The following is a 20,558-nucleotide window of genomic DNA, read 5'->3' on the forward strand; positions in this document are numbered from 1 at the left end:
TTGCAAATTTGAAAATCTTAAGCAAGTAATAGTAGACAGTGTCTACACAGCATAAATGAAAAAGCAATAACACTCACCCTACAGAATGCAATGAATTATCTTAATTTAGCATAAATGAAAAAGCAATAACACTCACTCTACAGAACGCAATTAATTATCTTAATTTTCTTAGTTCTCAGCTACAGTGAGAGCTGCATACTGAGGTATGCATAATAATTGTGTGTAGTATAGATCTGAGTGCTTTCTCTGTGCTAAGCAAGGAAACGGTAAGCCAGAAATGAAAAATAAAGATAATCACATTGTTATGCAGCAGATGCTCTACTGCTGTGCTAAAAAAAAAAGTGTACGGTAGGTCCAAATGTAATCCTGTGAATCAAGATATTGAAATGATTCTTGTAACAAATACTGTAACTAAAGTAGATACAACAGCATTAGAAACACAAGAATTGAATGTATAAAGAAATTACTGAACACAGGGTAACAACATCACTATCTTTACAGCTAGCAGTCAGTTTTCCAACTTGCAACCTACATAGAAGGAAAGAAGATTAGAATTTAACATCCCACAAATGAGCATGACCCTGGATTGGAGAATGATGAGAAAGGAAATTGTTCATGTTCTTTTCAAAGAAGCCATCCCAGTATTTGCCTTAATAGGTTTAGGGAGACACAAAACCTACATCCAGATGGCCCGATGGGGATCTGAACCACCATCCTTCCAATTGCATTCTTTGTCAAAATGGACGTGCGCGCGCGGAGCAATGACATAATACTTTCCTCATAGTCTATACTATCCTTCTTATGCCAAAATTAAAAATGTAGAAGAATGACAATTCTGATTTACACGCTTTAGCAAATTTAATTTTTCATGTACTTCTCTATGGCAAAACTTCAAATGAGTTGCCTTGCTAACGTATGACAAAAATGCAAATTCCATTATCACGAAAGTTAAAATGAGCATGTTTTGTAATGCCACAACAGTAAATGTACCACATTTATGATTTTGGCACTCTGTTAAAAGCCCTCAGTGTGTTGTGCAGACATGAATCTGCTACATATATTTATTAGACATCCTTACAAATTTTCTAACATGTGATTACAAACACACAGTTTGTCATTACTTAAATCACTCACATGTAGCAATGTAACAGATTACTCTTCACCTGTTCGTGTACAAGCTCAGTTTGTTGTACAGAGTGTTACTGCTGGTCAAAAATGTACTGTAGCCAAGAATAAGTGTGAACATAATTTGCTACTCTTTCAAGGCGAGTAACAACTCTGAATGGTATGAGTGAAAGATAGTTGTGTGGGTCAGGAGAACTTTACTTTGTGTCTGTGTGTATCACTCAGTGTAAGAACCATCCAAGTTAAAGTCAGCTGATCACAAATCTTTTGAAACATGTCTCATATAAATGGAGTGTGACTATTCATTCCAAGACAGAGAAGAAAAGTAAGTATGTGCCACAGAACCAACCTGAAGAAGGGACACAAATCATCTGAAGTTGCAGGAAGAATCCTCATCCTTTCATTGTCCACAGCGTGCTGTATGGCAATTTTCTAAACTTTAAAAACAACCCAAAAGATATTCCCAGAATCCTAGTGCACAATTTTTTATACCCCACTCGGAAAGAAATAAAACTTTTTCAGTGTTTTACCATACAGAATTTGTAAAGCCCTTCAGGAGCGAAACCTTATAAAGAAAGGAAAGACCTTTGCCAATACGTCTGTTCCTAAGGCATACATAAATCAGATTCAGACAGCAACAACAAAACTCAAGGATCCGCTCAAAATATGTGAAAAACAGATAATTATGCAGGAATATTGTGAATATTACTGCAGTTTGTTAGGTGATGAGGGTCTGAATGACATGTTGTCTGAACCCGAGATATTGAAAAGGAATCTGATGAAGATTAAAGGTTTCTGTGGCTTAGATTATTTGATTACATTCTTGTCTGTAGTTTCTCTTGTTTATTTTAAAGTAATAAAAGTGGAATTGTTGTCAGATATATCTGATTTACTTTTAGTACATTGCAAAAATTCAGTTTCTTAGTATTTACAGAACATGAGAGAAATATGATTATAAATCTCATACTCTAATATTTTTAAATGTGGTAACAATACATCAGATGCAAACTGATTTATTAAATTACCACATTTGACATATAAGACTGTGTAAAACATTCAGTCACCTGTATCTCAGAACTAGTATAATGCACGTTCACTGTTTTGGAACAAAAGGGACAATATACAGGTTTGTCTCATGCATCCACCTGCCATCTCCTGTTACCAGCATAATGTACCACAACAGAGATAGAGCTGCTTATGAAAGCAGCCATACCACATGTTTCAAACATTGCACAGTCATCTTAAGCGGGCATCATCATGCCATGCTCTGGTGTAGTGTAAGTTTGATTATAGAGCTGCAGAGCATGCAGCTCAGCACAATGAGGTCAACCTTAATTGTTCCTTCTTGGAACTGCACAGTTGGGAACAGTTCCTCTTACACAGTACTTAGTCCTGGAACCCTCTTGATCTCTATTTCATATCTTGCTAATTCCTGTCTGCTGTACTTCTTCCCATGATTTTCCTCCCTCTCTTTTATCTGTTCCTCTAGTCCCAATTGGTAACAGTTCTAGAACAATAAGCAGTACTCAAGAACTGGTTGGGTAAGAAGATTGTGAGTGATCTCTTTCACATTGAATAATACTTCCTTAATATTATTCCAGTGGGTCTCAGTCTGACATTCACATTTGCCATAACTATATTTATGTGGTCATTCTCCCTTAATCTGCTTTGGATGAAAACACCACATATCAAACCGTTTGATTCCAGTGATGATACAGTCAAACAGCAACAAGTTTTTAATGTATTACACTAGTTCTCACAAGCAGCGTAAAAATTTTTTAGCGTTTGAAAATGGAATCAGTTTACAAAACAGTTACGGAATGAAAAAGAATTCCAATTGCAGTTCAAGATTGCAAGGACACTATTTGCACGTATGCATCTGCTACAGTACATATGCAAAAAGAAACTGCTTTGAACAATAAACGGTATTAGTTTCGGGAGAGATATTTTAATGGCTGTTTTAGTATTATTCTTTTATGGATTCACAGCTAACTAAAAACTGGTAGCAGTTTGTTTTCTACTTCCAAAATATTGTATTGTATGTTAGCCGGGGACCTAGAAACGACAGAGGCTTCGTCCCTGCCGCAGCCACAATGGTCCACAACCCCACGACGACTACCGTAGTCCACTTCACCCCTCCACCACCCCACACCGAACCTAGGGTTATAAGTCTTAAATATACCATCCAAGTACTATACATCACAATGTCCATTGCTCCTACGAAACAACTTACTTTGAAAAACAGAATGAGTCTAAAATCAACCTCGTTTGGATTCATTCTTGTATTTGTTTTACAAGTGAAATGGCAAAAAAATTCTGTGTAGATCACAATTTTATTCGTTATTAACATGTTTTGTATTTCTGAATTATGCTTCTGAACTCATGTAATTGAAATCAAATGACAGTTATAAGCAGTCTCCGGCACAACATCTGAGATGATAATAGTTTTACTTACAATGGACCAGAAAGATGCAAAAAACGTAAGACTCAATGTCTCACTGATAGTTAACTAAATGAAATGGAAACACAGTTTTTGATCAAACTACACACAGTTAAGAAATACAACCAATATATAAGTGTGTTAAAATGATTTTAATCTTGTTTGGTAACTATACATGAATCTGTGGTGTCATTTATGACCTTTCACTAGTATATCTTTTATATGAAGTATAACAAATCTTAAAGCTACTGAAATTATTTTTTAGAATGACTAGAAGAATTCCTTTCTTCTATAATTCTCTTCACATTTATCTGTTTCATTGGTAAATGCCTGGAAAAAAAGAAAAATTATTTTATACACATACAAAATGAAATGTTGATATGCAGCAAGGAATTAAATTACAAAAAAGGAGAAACTTAAGTTATTGTTAAAGTAACATGTACTACAATATACAAACCAATGTCATATTTGACGTCCCTTAAACAACACTACAAATGATCATGATTACATACTGTATTATATAAAAAAAGGGGTAGGCTGTGACAGTTTGACATACTGAATAAACAATGTACTGTTAACATTATTAAATCAGGAAACCAGAAACAATGACAGCTGTATTTTATTTCTGGAAGTTATTGCACAGAAATACTGTATTAGAAGGCTGCATACAATATGTACTCACTACAAATTTTATAGTGTTGCCACGTATCTATTTTATACGTAATTGAAGACCATTATAAAAATGGACAGACAGGAACAACAGGATAAAAACGGTATCACAATTTCATAATTTACCAAATCAAATTTGAAAGCAAATATACTGAAATATTACTTAACAGTTAAAATAAATCATCATAAAAAATCATTTATAAGAAAACTTTTATCATCTAAAAAATGTTTAGGGATTCTATTAAATTTATTTAAGGCAAAAGTAGTCTAATAATTAGCCACAAGTAAACCAATTACAACTCATGTATTAATATAAAAGGTGTACCGAACAGCAAAATGTCAGTGATAAGAAAATATAATAGAAATTAATGAATATATTTTCATTGCTTCTACCTTAGAATCAATTTATTTTTTCAATACAGAACTAAGCTATTATTGCTAGGCGAAGAGAAACTGGTTACAGAGAATCATTATGTTGAGATAGTTATCATTTTGTTGAAAATGATTCTCTGAAAGTATAAAAATCTGTTTCTACAGGTCCAAAATAAATGATGTTGCCACCCATATAAGAGTCAACTACAAGCTTTCTGGGTGCACCACCTGACATCTGATCCTTACTGAGAATGAAATAATTTTTTACAAATATCCTCACATGTTAATTGCAATATAAGTAATGCAAACTACACAATTAAATATTACTTATAGGACTCAGAGTGGTTGTTAATAATTAAAGGAGATGAATACAGCATCCTACCACATTACAATACATGATCACAGTGTAATGCTACTGCAAGAAAATCATATGTCAAGATCAATAGTGTGCCATAGTAATGTCTTCTTGTTCTCCTGAGCTCAACTTCTCACACATTATCAAAGGATGCTGACTCAGTTTTGAAAAACTGACAGGCCTGGAATCATTTTTCGGAAGAGACAGGGGAATAAGTAGCATGTCCTTGATTCAGAGCCGCCAGCAGGTGTCCTTAGTGTGTGCAGTGATGACATGCAAAACTATATATTACAAGTCATCTCGAACAAGTTGTGTGTAAATCAAATATCATTGTACATAGGGAAAAACCAAATGAGGAAGAACAGTTGTTAAGACAATGACCTCATAATCAGGAGGACAGAGTTTGCTCTGTCCATTTATCCTATTTTAAACTATGGAAAATCCAGGATGGAATGTAACAATATTGTGAAAAGGAAAGTTGCTACTCACCATATAGCGGAGATGCTGAGTTGCGATAGGGACAACAAAAAGACTGTCACAAATATGCTTTTGGCCAGTAAGGCCTTCATCAAAATTAGACTACAAATAGACACACATACACACACACACAAACGCAACTCACACACACGACTGAAGTCTCAGGCAACTGAGGCCACACTGCAAGCAGCAGCACCAGTGCATGATGAGAGTGGCGACTGGGTGGGGGTAAGGAGGAAACTGTGACACGGAGGGGGAGGGATAGTAGGGGTATGGATGGCAGACAGTGACGTGCTGTTGGGAGGCGTGCAAGGATGACGTGGAAAGAGGGTAGGACAGCTATGTGCAATCGGGAGGCTAGATGGAGGGTAGCAGAGAGGTGGGGAGGGGGAGGGGGTAGCTGAAAAGGAAGGACTGGGTGTGTTGGAGGTGTCAGGGCTGTGTAGTGCTGGGATGGGAACAGAGAAAGGCCTGACTGGGAGAGGACAATGACTACAAATGGACCACCCTGTTGCTGAGCATGCTGCCAAACATGACAGCCTTCAGTTAAATGACTGTTTCACAGCCTGTGCCATATGGATCCTTCCCACCAATACCAGCTTTTCTGAACTGCACAGGTGGGAACTTTCCCTGCAATGTATCCTACATACCCGGAACTCTTCTGGCCTCAATCTTCATTAGTCATTGTCGTCTCCTGTCCAGTCTCTTCTCTGTTCCCATTCCAGCACTACACAGCCCTCATTCCTCCATTGCACCCAGTCTTCTTACTTCTCCCCCCCCCCCCCCCCCCCCCCGCCCCCAACTTTCCGCTACCCTCCGTCTAACCTCCCAACTGCATATAGCTGCCCGACCCTCTTTCCACCTCATCCCTGTGCCACCCCTACACTACTATACCTCCCCCTCCCAGCCCCAGCCTCCTCCTTACTCCCACCCAGTCGCCACTCCCATCCTGCACTGGTGGTGCTGCTGCTCGCAGTGCGGCCTCAGTTGCCCGAGACTGCAGTCACATGTGTGTGAGTTGCATTTGCACGAGTGTGTATGTGGGTGTTTGTCACCTGATTTTGACGAAGGCCTTACTGACAGAAAGCTACATTTGTGACAGTCTGTTTGTTTATCCTATTTTAGAATTTCCTAAATCATTTCAGGCAGATGATCCCCGGAAGAATAAATAAAATAAATAAATGACATCTCACAGATGATTCACAGGTGTTGACATAGGAGTTTAACAATGTGTGATCTTAAGAGCAACCACAAGATTCACAGAAAATTTAAATAGGACTATACTGACTATTCGGATGAGCACTTTCTCAGATCTCTAAGACAATTATGGAAAGAGAACCAATTGAAGACACTAACAGGAAGAAAGCAAAACAAGTATACGCTGGGTAGAAACCACATTTTAACAGTTAAGATGGCAGATGGCACAGTAACTAAGAAAACTGTGCAAGTGTTTCTCAGAAGATGAATCAGAAACACAGATAGCTGGTGAAGTAAACATTAATACCCCAGACTTAATGCTAGATGAGTTGCATCAAGTCATTTGGTGTGTAAAGAAAGAAAAGTTGCCATGAAGCGATGGCATCTCAACAGAAATGGTAAAAGCCAGAGGCAAAGTAACAAAAAATTAATTTGTAAAATTGTTTGCAGAATGTCTGCAGAAGATGACAATTCCCTAAGAGTGAAACAGTGTTGGAATTATTCTACTTCACAAGAACAGAAAGGAATGAAAAAGCTGCAGTCCAATTAACTTCACATCCACAATGTACCGGGTGATCAAAATGTCAGTATAAATTTGAAACCTTAATAAACCACGGAATAATGTAGATAGAGAGGTAAAAATTGACACACATGCTTGGAGGGGGGGGGAGTTATCGGGCCTTGTTTCTTTGAGGAAAGGTGTGATTCTGGTTTTGTAACTGCTACCGTGATGGGTGAGAGGTACGCCAATATGTTACAGAATCGCATCATCCCCAGCCTGGCTGATAAACACCTGCTGGAACGTATGACGTTTATGCAGAATGGTGCTCCACCCCATATTGCTAGACGTGTGAAAGAACTCTTGCGTGCGTCGTTTGGTGATGATCATGTGCTCAGCCGCCACTTTCGTCATGCTTGGCCTCCCAGGCCCCCAGACCTCTCAGTCCATGCGATTATTGGCTTTGGGGTTACCTGAAGTTGCAAGTGTATCGTTATCACCAACATCTCTAGGGATGTTGAAAGGCAACATCCGACGCCAATGTCTCACCATAACTCCGGACATGATTTACAGTGCTGTTCACAACATTATTCCTCGACTACAGGTATTGTTGAGGGATGATGGTAAACATATTGAGCATTTCCTGTAAAGAACATCATCTTTGCTTTGTCTTACTTTGTTACGCTAATTATTGCTATTCTGATCAGATGAAACACCATTTGTCGGACATTTTTTGAACTTTTGTATTTTTTTGGTTCTAATAAAACCCCATGTCATTCCAAGCATGTGTGTCAATTTGTACCTCTCTATATACATTATTCCGTGATTTATTCAGTTTTCAAATTTATACTGACTTTTTGATCACCAGGTACTATATGTTCAATGAAATTGTCACCAACCACACAAGAAAAATACTGAATTGCAGTCAAGCAAAGAAACAAACTGGCATTATACTTTTACAGCACACTGGGCCATTTGAAAGTCGTGGACAAAGTTACAGAGCTGACCAATAAATATGAACAACCAAATTGTACAACTTTCATCACTTTCATCAGACTTCAAAAGCTCTGAGAGAAATTTAGAATTGAAAGAGGAGTCAGGCAGGGACATTTCATAACATCAAACTTATTTTCAGCAGTTTTAGATGAAGTTGTGACATCCCTAAACTGGGAAAACAAAGAAAGAGTATATTTTAATAACACATGTGAACAACCACCATCATTCTGCTGATGCCTCTAGTACAGATAAACTTAAAAAAGCTAATGAAAGATAGATAGAGTAAGTTTGAAAGTAGGCATAAAATTAATTATAATAAGAATATAATAAAGCACAACCAACTCGACAAGAATAAAACAGTACAAGTTAATTACAAAGTCAGGGATGTTGAGCATTTGTAGTTTGAGAAAATGAAGACAGCTGTTCATGATGGGTGGGGGATATGCAGTCACTGTACACAAACTTCTAAAGAAACGGAGACTACTGCAAATTAGATGTAACACAAAACATAGGCCTAGAGACAGAGAGATGCTGAATGTAACACATTTCACTGTCAAGAGGGCAATGGGTAAAGTCTTCAACAACTGCTGCAACAAAATACTATCAAAGGATCTCTAACAAAACCAAAAGAAATCTTGGTCACACACAAAGGTACTAAAGTTAGTGTTCGGACATTCGCAAACCAAACAAGGAATGAAATCGTGCACACCAAAGCAAAAACAGAAATGCTGAACTCTGTTTCCAAATGTTCACTTTGAAGTGGAAATTCAGGGGTATGCCCCAGTTTAATTCTTGCACACCTGCAAAGATGAGTGACAAAGATATGAGTATCATTAGTGTAGAGAAACAGCTGAAATCGCCAAAATTGAACAAATCTCCAGACATTCATGGAATACTTATCTAATTCTGTATCAAATTTGTGGATGAGTTAGCCCCACTTTTAAATATATTGTACCATAGGTCCTTCGAACAAAAAACTGTGTACAGTAGTTAGAATGCAACTTGTACTCATCTACAAGAAGAGAAGCAAGTGTGATGCACTAAACTACCACTCAACGCTGCTGACATCCATTTGTTACAGAATCCCAGAACATATTCTCAGCTCAAAAGTAATAAATTGTCTCATACTGAACGTCCTAGATGCCAACCAGCATGGATCTCAAAGATATTGATCATGTGAAACTCAACTAGCATTTTTTTTCTTTTTCTTTTTTTTCTTCTTTTCAAATGACATCCTGAACGCCATAATCAAAGCAGTCAGGTAAATGCAGCATTCCTCAATTTCCGAAAAGCATTTGACTCAGTACTGTTGTCGGCAGCAGCAGCTGATACTTGTATCAGAGATTTCATTTTTCTCCTGCATTTCCATTATTGCATGGCAGTTCAGGAATGGACATGCTGAAATACTTGTGAAGGTTTATCAGACCAATCCTGGCATGAAACATTTCCTGCCTCCCACAGTCCTACTCAAAATGTAAGAGAACAATTTAAGTAGTTGTGTGCCAATGATAATGATCTTCTGCTGCGGCACACCAGTTACTTGGGTCAATGTTTGGACTCTTTAGGTTCTTCTTGAATTGGTCCTTATAGCACTTCAAAGGAGCACAGGCCTGCTACCTGTGCTCATTTCACTTTATAAAATTTTTCAAGGAAGTCAGTAACCCATCTACACTTATTATAAAAATTACAATCATATAGGGTATCAAGCAGAATTTTTGACAGGATTTTTTGGTAGGGAGGATGCGGCATGTTATCTTGGATGGAGAGTCAGCTACAGGACAACTTCAGGTATGCACCAGTAAAGTGCATAGTGATCCTTGCTGTTCATTTTGTATATTGATGACCTTACAGACAATAATAACAGTTACATCAGACAGTGTCATCTATAATGAAGTACTGTCTGAAAATAACTGCACAAATATTTAGTCAGATTTTGATAAGATTTCAAAATGGTGCAAAGATTGGCAACTTGCTTTAAATGTTCAGAAAAGTAAAGCTATGCAACACAAAAATGAAAAAATGTAGCAAACTATGATTACAGAATTGAGTCACAGCTCGAATTGGTCAACTCGCACAAATACCTGGATGTAACACATCATAGAAATATTAAGTCAAATGACCACAAAGGCTCAGTTATAGGTAAAGCAGGTGGCAGACTTCAGTTTACTGGTAGAATATTTGGGAAATACAATCAGTCTACAAAGGAACTTACTTACAAAGTACTCATGTGACTCATCCTAGAATATTGTGTGGGACCTGTTCCAAATAAGACTAACAGGGGATACTGAATGTATACACAGAAGAGCAGTATGAATGATCACTGGTTTACTTGACTCCTGGGTGAGTGTCACAGATGTGCTGAAGAAACTGAACTGGCAGATGCTTGAAGATAGATACAAACTATCCCAAGAAAGCCTATTTACAAAGTTTCAAGAACCAGCTTTAAATGACTCCAGGAATATACCACAATCCCAACATATCACTAACATAGAGTTGTGAGGAGAAGATTACGTTTATAGCATGCATAGAGGCATTTGAACAGTCATTCTTCCATTGCTCCATATGTGAATGGAATGGGGAGAAGCCCTAATAATTGATACAATTGGATACCTACTTCACCGTGTTTAGCAGAGCATGGATGAAAAAGCACACACATGGCAAAAGAAATAAACAACAGATTAAAAATGGTTGGAGTGCTTGTGATTAATTAAATTATACCTTCAAAAACAAACTTTTGACAAGTCTGAAAGGGAAAGCTTACTTACAACCAGTGTTTATCATCAAATTTTACTTGTGTTAGTGAGGCATATAATTTTAAGGCTAAAACTGTTCAAAACCTGACAGTTACTCAGAGAGTAATGAAGCCATACATGTTGGGATTTACTGCAAGACACAGGAAAACAAATAGATCAGGGACAAAATTGGAATGGAACATGTTATTTGACCATAATGAAAATGAAACAGATGTGATCAAGACATATAGCCAAGCGAATGGATGGTAGATATGACAAGGAAATTCTTTGGTGGATTCTCACAGATAAAAGGATCAATACAACAAACTCATGGAAGGTGTGTCAATGATATCAGAAAACCGCCAGAATGTGATGCATGGAAAAGATTAGAAGAGGCTTTACAGATCAGTGGATGTCATATGGTTGGTTGGTTGGTTTAGTTTAGTTATGTTCTGTAGATCATTTTCACGATTATTTTATCGATATGATGTGGAACAAGTCACATTACAAGATGTACACACACACACACACACACACACACACACACACACACACACACACGAATAGTGCTAATATTAATATTACTGAAATTTTTAGTTCTACACATGCAACTACATTTAGAGGTACAATTTTTAAATTTATTTTATTTTATTACCAGTTCTGAAACAGAAACTCGTCCATGGAATAGAATGAGTTGTCCAAAAGAAATGATTTTAAGCTAGAATTAAAATTCGATCTGCTACCTGCCAGGCACTTTATGTTGTTGGGCAAATGATCAAAAATTTTTGTTGCTGAATAATGTACTCCTTTTTCAGCAACTGACAGCTTCAATAACGGATAGGAAAGGTCATTTTTCCCTCTAGTGTTGCACGTATGAACATCGCTGTTTTTCACGAACTGAGATGGATTATTTATAACGAATTTCAATGGCGAATATATGTACTCTGATGGTGCAGTTAAAATACCTAACTCCTTGAATAGGTACCTACATGATGTCCTTGGGTGAACATCACTAATTATCCTCACTGCTCTCTTTTGTGCAATCAATACTTTATGTCTAAGTGGTGAGCTACCCCAGAAAACTATTCTATATGACATTAATGAGTGGAAATATGCAAAGTATGTTAGGCTGATCTGTTTATTACCTAGACTAACGATTATACGAAGAGCGAAAGAAGCTGAACTTAATTGTTTGAGAAGCTCAGTAATATGCTTCTTCCAGTTCAAGTTGTCATCAATGTGAACACACAAAAATTTGGAGAAATCTACACTGTTAACTGAGCCCTGTTGGTATGACTCTATTCGGTATACAGAACTAGATACAGTGAGCTTTTTCAAAATTAAGGGAGAGTCCATTTTCTGAGAACCACTTAATAATTCTTTGGAAGACATCCTTAACAATATCTTCAGCTTCTTTTTCTGGAATGGGATTTATTATAACACTTGTGTCATCTGCAAAAAGTACTAGTTCTGCTTGCTGAGCGTTAAGTGAGAGGTCATTCACATGAATAAGGAACAGCAGAGGACCCAAAATTGAACCCTGTGGGACTCCCTTTGTGATAACTCACCATTCACTAGAATTTACCACCCTCTCAACATTATTTGTATTATTCAGCACAAGATGATGATAAGTGTAGTGACAGAAATTAAAAACAAAATTAACCTTTCTGACAATAATCTAATGAATGAACTGCAACGTATTGAAACTTTGTACAGAAAATGAAGAAAAACGGCTGAGACCAGACAGAATGAGGTACCACAACTAAAGATTGTAAGCACCACATAAGAACTAGTAAATACTATAAACTGACATAGTGCCCCAAGGCTGATCATAAATTGCTTAAAAATCCCAAGAACAAGTATCACAGAAAATCACAACATCAAAAATTTACTATTAAGGAAAATAGGAAGGTAAACAAAATTTGATGTTTCTTTTTTAAAGTAATATCACAGAAATGAACACATTTCAATAATCACAACGCAAACACAGTTCTCATGTGGCACTCCACACACACAATTAAAGTGTGGAAATGCAAAATGTTCTAAGTACAATTTTTTAAACAAAACACGTTTCAGTGTTGTTGTGTCCTCAGAACTCTGTTGCCAAATGTTCATTACTAGATGACACATAGTAGAAGAAGGGAACATAGGGTTCCACAAGATTTACAGACTGTTGACTCAGCACAAGCCATGAACCCATTCCACGTAACTCTAGTGCATTCAAAAATTTCTTTGATTTAAAAATGCTGCTGAAACATTATTGTCAATGCAGGCATATACTGATGAGCCAGAACATTATGATCATCGACTGACTATCCACATAAATCCATCCACTCAACAGCAGCATCACCTGGTGAGGAATGACTATAGTCAGCCACAAGCACAGTGCATGTAGTATCAGTGAACTTGCTGCCCTTGTGTATAATGGGGAAGTTGTAAAATGTAAACTTTCACAGCCAGAAATGTCACAATTGATAAAATGTTCTGGACTATTATGCCCCATCTGTGAAGTACATTCTCGAGGGGCTTGTAGCTTCTTTGAATGTCCAATTCACACCCTGGCTCGTTACTGATTGCACCAAAACTCTGCTTACCCATGCTTCTGTGCAGTGGCATGATGACACATATTTTGAAAACCTGAGCACAATTGGCCATTGTCGACTGCTATCATCTGCTTTTGCTATCACTCTGGCATCCAGATGTCATTCGGTTTCACACTCTCCTCCTTTCTATTGAAATTCCTGGGAGGATTTACAATTTCTATGGCCCCTCTGTACAGCCTTTCAGGGTACCTACTGGTGGCTGCCAGTACTTGGGTCCTATCAAAATGAATATAGTGGTCTCCTGGCTGCAAAGCATGTTCTGTAACAGGTGATCTGTCAATTCTCCCCTCTTCGGCAATTGCCCTTGTGCAGATCAGTCAAAAAAGAGAAGAGCTCAGGGACAATTGCAGAAGAGGTGAGGTCAAATATGAAATAATGGAATGATAAATGAGGCCAGCTGGGTAGCAATGAAAATAGGGTTTATGGACTGCAGGCAATGGTCATATATAACATTTAAATGTTGAAGAAAGAATGGAAGAGCATGCACTTTAATTTGAATTATAATACATAGAAAAGAAGTTGTGTACAGGGTGAACAAACACAACAATAAGTTCAAAATTTTTGAATCAGAGGTTCAAAAATGATGACTTCCTTTGACACAGTTATGACAAACTGCTGTCAATACAAATTTCAAAGCTAATTCTCCTACTATGTAACTTACAGAATTTCACATTATGGCATACCTTTTCCACAATAATGTGACTATGCTAGTTCATTGAGTGAAAATTCATTATCTGTCATTTCAATGAAGAAAATTTTGTTCCACTGTCATATGAAGATAACCTACCACAGTCCCACAGTCCACCACACACCACACAGTCACACACATGAGGTACAGGTTTGTGTGTGTGTGGGGGGGGGGGGGGGGGGGGGCAGTTGGGACACTGCTTTGTTGGGAGAATTGTAGCTTCAATTCTCCCCTTCAAAGGCAAAAGGCACATTTGTGAGAGATTCAGTAGAGACCGAATGTGAAATTCAGTAGCAGATGTGTTGTACAAAAAAGGTAGTGTTATAACACAGCAGTAATACTAAAACAGCCACCTTATCTTCCACATTCACAATAAGTACAATTTTTTTGCAAAGACGAACTGTTTTCTAGCACAAGTCTTAATATAAAGCATTCAGCACCTGGCAGGAGTTCTCACTAGGGACTACTTCATTTTTTCGCTCAGATTTCACTGTAACCCACTAATTTCTCTTATTATGCATTTCAGGTTTCCCTCTTTTGTATAGCTGTTCTGGCTGCTTATTTTTATTGACTCATAAACCATAAGTGAGTAACTTATAGTGTGCACAGAGCTAACAGACAAATGTTAACTACGGAGAAGGAGCACTCAATTGAATTAATGTACAGATGTGAGTGTGTGTAGGATAGCTATGAGGATCATGATAATATTAAAAGCCAGTACTGACATCTGGAATCAATGTTTCTCACTATTTCTCAATGGGGCAAATATAAAACTATGTTTGCAGACAAAGATAATGAAAATCGAAACTGGCATGTCTTATAAATAGGAGACAATAAGTTCTAATATGCGGAAAAGGGAGATCAGGAAAAGTAAATCAAGCAACAATGAATACCAATAATAAAGGGATCCTTTGAAGGAGAAATGCTAGCCAATATATTTCCTGTTTTGATACAATAATTTGCTCAGAGGACAATGAGGTAAAGTGCATGTTTCAAGAAAAGTGAACTTTCACATGCAACAGAATGAGTGTTACTTCGTTAAAGACTGATGTGAGTGAAAAGATGAATAGACTTGGCAATATTTTGAAAACATTTAAGTACTCAAATCAGTAGTTATCTTTAAGGTAGTACCTTTATAGTAACACTGTGCAAAAGAAAGAAAATGAGGGGAAGTTAACTTTTGACGACAAACAACATATTTTAACACAGCACCAGCATACTAAGGAGAACTGTAGTCCTTTAGTATAAGCCTAGCTAATGTTTTGTATATGCATAAAGTTTGAGCTTTGCCACTGTACCTGTCTCAATAGCATCCATGGTTAAAATATCCTCTCCAGCAGTCATACCTATATACAAATATTTTAGAGATAATTTATACTTTCTCCATTCACTGCAACTCACAGACATGTAAAAAATATATATATAACATTACAAAAATTGTAATACATTCTAACTTAAAATCTCAGAAATAAACATTTACACCTGAAAATATTCTTCAGCTACTCCCACGTTCATGAGAATGAATTTGACATTTACAATTTCAACTAAAGCACAAACTACGATGCCTGCAAAACATGCATGCAATTTATTTAACTATTAACAATTATTTATGGATAACAACAGAAATAAACTTTTGTCTTTGATAAAAATATTTAACTGCAGTGCATTTAGTTGCAATAACAAATGCTCATTGTTTCAAAATAGCAAACAAATAACTGTTAATGGAATATGCATACTCAGAATAACAAACAAATAATTGATGAACAAATAGGCATATTCCACATAGAGGTAAAAAATTAACAATGAAAACAAAAAAATTGATCATACAACTTCATCTACATTCTTGCTTGTTGCTCACAACTTTCCCTATTTAATGAGGGATCACGCACCTGTCACAACACAGGTATTTATATTCCTTTTTGGATTCTCCAGTGCCAAAGTTAAAAGAAAGAATCTAATCTGTAATAGGAATTCCAACAGTAGAAATAAATTTAAGTTTTCACAAACTTTTCCTTAGCACACCATAAATCTCCACTGAATGTCTTATTGTTCTTCCACATGGATTCAAAATGTGATGCTAATTTAATCACATACCAAACTAAAAATCTGCAACAATGATGAACATCTGTGTGTATTTCACTCATTCAGATCTAGAATAGTCTCAGACAACACTTTAAAATCAAATGTAACCAAAAAGTGATTACTGATTAGAAAACAAGAACACACACATTTTAAAAATTACTGTATCGACATGCTGCTGACAATAAATTTGTTCTTTCCTCAATAATACGTGGGCTAACATGAATATTTTCAACAGATTACAACTGTATAGTTATGATAATTATGTGCAGCCAGTCAGCCAACATTACAGGGAAAAATAATACAGTTCACTCTCAATCTACTCTTTAGGTGGCCCTCCCACTGTTTTCATTGGTGGACACCAATTCCACAATGGTAATAAAAGATCCATAGCAAACCTACAAAAGAGAAGTGCTGACCGGGTGAAGATTTTCAATGTTATGCAAAATATACTCAGATGTTTGAATGTGGTAATGATCACCAGATGAAAATACGACACAACTCAAAATTAAAAAAAAGTGGGTAAAGAATAAGAAAGGCTGATGGAAAGGTGGACAGCAGAGAATGTATATGTGTTGGTGAGAATATGGTAATATGTTACCAGAAACAGACTATTTCAAAGTATCAAAGGGAGTGAGTAGAGAGTGAGAGATACACTACAGGAGAATCAGCTTATATGGCACATAAAGGCCTCTAATAGCACATAATATTTTCACAGTCCAATTACAATATTATTTATAAGTATTGCTAACAAATATGACAGAAAATTAATAGATAGCCTTTCTCAAACAGGCAGTTTTATGTTTAGTAACATGCATAGGATCTATCTATTTTTGTGACTGAAGTTCATTAATGTTTTCTGTTTCTCAGACATAAGGGAGTATGATGAAATTTGCAATGCCGCAATAAGTAACTGTTTTTGTAAAATTTTGCCTCACATTCTCCACATCTATAGCGTGGCCGCAATAAATTAAAGGGTCCACTGTGTTTATGTCTTGTATGATTTAATAACTCATTGTTACTGATAAATGCTTGCAAACAAAGTGCACACTTGAACTGCTTTAGAATGGGTTCTATTTCATTACTAGGCTGAAGTTTCTTGGAAGTGTTTAATAAAATTCCGTGTTCCTCATTCAAATTTTTATCTGTTTCCATAAGACTAAATTTAACTCTTTTTGCAGGACTAGTGGCACTGGAACATACACAATGTGCCTCACTTTCTCCATCTACAAAAAAATTCCTCTGGTTTCTTGCACTGTTGGCATACGGTGTGCTTGTAACAAAACACCGTTTTGGAATACTGCGAGGTCTCCTCATCTTCTTAAATAAAGCTTTCCACCTTGATCTTTTTTGTGGATGACCAACTGATATTGATTTTATAGCACAGGTATCATTGCTTTCTCTCTTATCATCTGAATCTATTTCATAATGCAGTCTACGTTTCACTGCTTCACTTCTTGCAGTAAAATATTGAACATCTGTTCCTTTCTTCAAATGATCGCCTTCTTCACAAGTTAGCCTGTTCTTCAAAATTGATTTCTGAACACCATTCTTTGCCTGTTGGTGTTCAAATGCGGAATCCATTAGCAGTGTAGTCGGTGGAGATCTTGCCTTAGGATAGTAAAAAATTTCTTTAGCAGTACTTTCGTCACAATCATTTTCAGGATCTAAAGTGTCTGAATATTTTTCTATAAACACTGTTTCAAAGCTTTTAAGGTGCTTGTTTTCGACGTGAATAAGCAGTTCTTTCTCCTGCTTTTTCCACACTCTAAACGGGCAAAATCTGCAGTTAACATACTGATTAGGACTAGCTTCCCTAAGTATGTTTAAAACACATTCCTGATGTCTATACATAACATGTTTCATCAGTAAATCTGTAAGGTAGAACTTTGCCTGGCAGATCGGACATGGATGGAACTGTAAGTTCTTGCTATTAATAACAAAAGTTTCAATTTCCAAAGTATGAAATTTTTTTATATGTTCTTTCAATAGGAATTCAAAGCCGTAATGCTGTGTACAGAATGGACAAAACAAACGACGAGGTAGATTTGATGAATGTACAATAAGTTGATTAACAGTAAAGCTAACATCCACCTGGCCATCGTAATCTGGAAACAACGATCTATTCACTGAACTGTTGTGTGTTTCTAACTCCACTTTGCCGGTTTCATCTTTCACTGGGCTAGCAACAGGAAACGAATTTCTGCATGCATCACCAGTACATAGGGTATTCAGGAACTCTCCAGCTTCTTTCAATACTAACGAATAATCAACATTTTCTACAACTGTTTCGTTGCTGCTGTTGGCAAACACATCATCTCCGCGAAGTTGCTCCGAATGGTGCGTCTCAGTCATGTCACCAAGTTTCCTCTTTATGTCCTAAACAGAAATATTATTTGTTATTTGACGTGTACACATACATAGTAAATGCCAACCAATGAAAGAAGCACAAGTCGCTACGTACCCGCTCTCCACAGGTTTCAAACCGGTTCACTCAAACCGCCTTTTACGTCAACGCCCACGCAATTTAAACGTCGTTCAAAGTCGTTTCGTAACAGAGGGCGTGCTCCAAGATGAATGCGCCAATCAAGTTCAACGCGCTACATTCAATCATAGCCCAATTCCGTAACGCCAGTTAAGAGAATACTGAGACATTTTATAGATAGTGACCAATATTGAGGCTGACCTACATATATACTGAACAAGGCTTAAGTTTAATTTGCACACTGTCTGATATTCATTTTTATGTTAGAAGGCTATTTCATTGCTGCCTGTTATCTGTCCATTAAAGCCCGACCACACGCAACGATCTGTCAGCGCAAAAGTCCGCGCACATCACATCTGTACAGACAGATCGTTGCGTGTAAATAGGCGATTTGTGCGGGTACATGATGTGCTCAAACCTAGAGGATGGAGTTGGAGATTTAAGCGAAATTACTCAAATCTGTGGGTTCAAATCATATCTGGGCATACAAGTTGCAGCGTGTGGACAGGAGATCGCCGCAAATCTGACGGTAAAACGTGTCTGAGTCAGCTGTTTGTTCAGTCAGGTATTTCTCGTCTGTGTGCGCAGAGTGAATTTAAAATGGGAGGTAAACGTCAGCGTTCTAGATAGTTCATTGCCAAATTTATCGAAATTTGTAGGAGTCATCCATGTTGTGGGAAATTAAAAGCAGAGAACACAGTGATAGTGATAAGGAGGTGACTGCTTGTAATTCTTTATCAACGAGATTATGAGCGATTGACCTGCGCAAACAAGGGAACGGTAAATTATTTTAAAAAGCTCGTTGAGTACTGTTTACTGCAAAGAGCTAAGCAAAGGTACTAAATATATACGATCTGTTGCCAGGGGATTGGACACTTTCACTCAGTGCTGACCCATGCCATAAACTAATGTGAGTTGTAACACATAGCAAAAAAATGTAGGCCCTATTTGTTCTAAATAAGACTATAGTCAGAATAAGGTGTTAAGCTAATAGAAGGCCTTAGAACAGTGCCTCAAGGGACATAGTTATTATTACATGTCTTTTACTTCTTAATATAATATATGGTTCATAATAAGAGTGAATTCACTACCGCAATACTACTACTAAAAATTTACAGATATGCTATGAATGCCTGTTTAGAGTTCAGAATGATATTTTATATTCTGGTACAAAGCTGCTGTCAGATTTCAGGCAGAGGATTGAAAACTGAACTATAGCTCACTGGCCACGTACGTAACTTTTAAGAATATGCTGTGTGTCAAACATGTCTTAAACTGAAATATACGAGGGCAGTTCAATAAGTAATGCAACACATTTTTTTTCTGAAACAGGGGTTGTTCTATTCAGCATTGAAATACACCAGGTTATTCCCCAATCTTTTAGCTACACAACACTATTTTTCAACGTAATCTCCATTCAATGCTACGGCCTTACGCCACCTTGAAAGGAGGGCCTGTATGCCTGCACGGTACCATTCCACTGGTCGATGTCAGAGCCAACGTCGTACTGCATCAATAACTTCTTCATCATCCGCGTAGTGCCTCCCACGGATTGCGTCCTTCATTGGGCCAAACATATGGAAATCCGACGGTGCGAGTTCGGGGCTGTAAGGTGCATGAGGAAGAACAGTCCACTGAAGTTTTGTGAGCTCCTCTCGGGTGCGAAGACTTGTGTGAGGTCTTGCGTTGTCATGAAGAAGGAGAAGTTCGTTCAGATTTTTGTGCCTACGAACACACTGAAGTCGTTTCTTCAATTTCTGAAGAGTAGCACAATACACTTCAGAGTTGATCGTTAGACCATGGGGAAGGACATCGAACAGAATAACCCCTTCAGCGTCCCA

General features: G+C 37.3%; 1 protein-coding gene across 1 annotated transcript; it reads right to left on the reverse strand.

The window, feature by feature from the left end:
- Positions 1-3,439: 3,439 nt before the first annotated feature.
- On the reverse strand, positions 3,440-18,836 carry LOC124796186. Its single transcript, XM_047260279.1, has 3 exons — positions 18,697-18,836; positions 15,452-18,611; positions 3,440-3,895 (listed from the first exon to the last, which is right to left on the reverse strand). The coding sequence occupies exon 2, from the start codon at positions 18,585-18,587 to the stop codon at positions 17,082-17,084; it is 1,506 nt and encodes a 501-aa protein (XP_047116235.1). The 5' UTR covers positions 18,588-18,611; positions 18,697-18,836; the 3' UTR covers positions 3,440-3,895; positions 15,452-17,081.
- Between the last annotated feature and the right edge of the window lie 1,722 nt (positions 18,837-20,558).

This window comes from Schistocerca piceifrons, chromosome 1 (assembly GCF_021461385.2).
Source record: "Schistocerca piceifrons isolate TAMUIC-IGC-003096 chromosome 1, iqSchPice1.1, whole genome shotgun sequence".
Lineage (NCBI taxonomy): Eukaryota > Metazoa > Arthropoda > Insecta > Orthoptera > Acrididae > Schistocerca > Schistocerca piceifrons.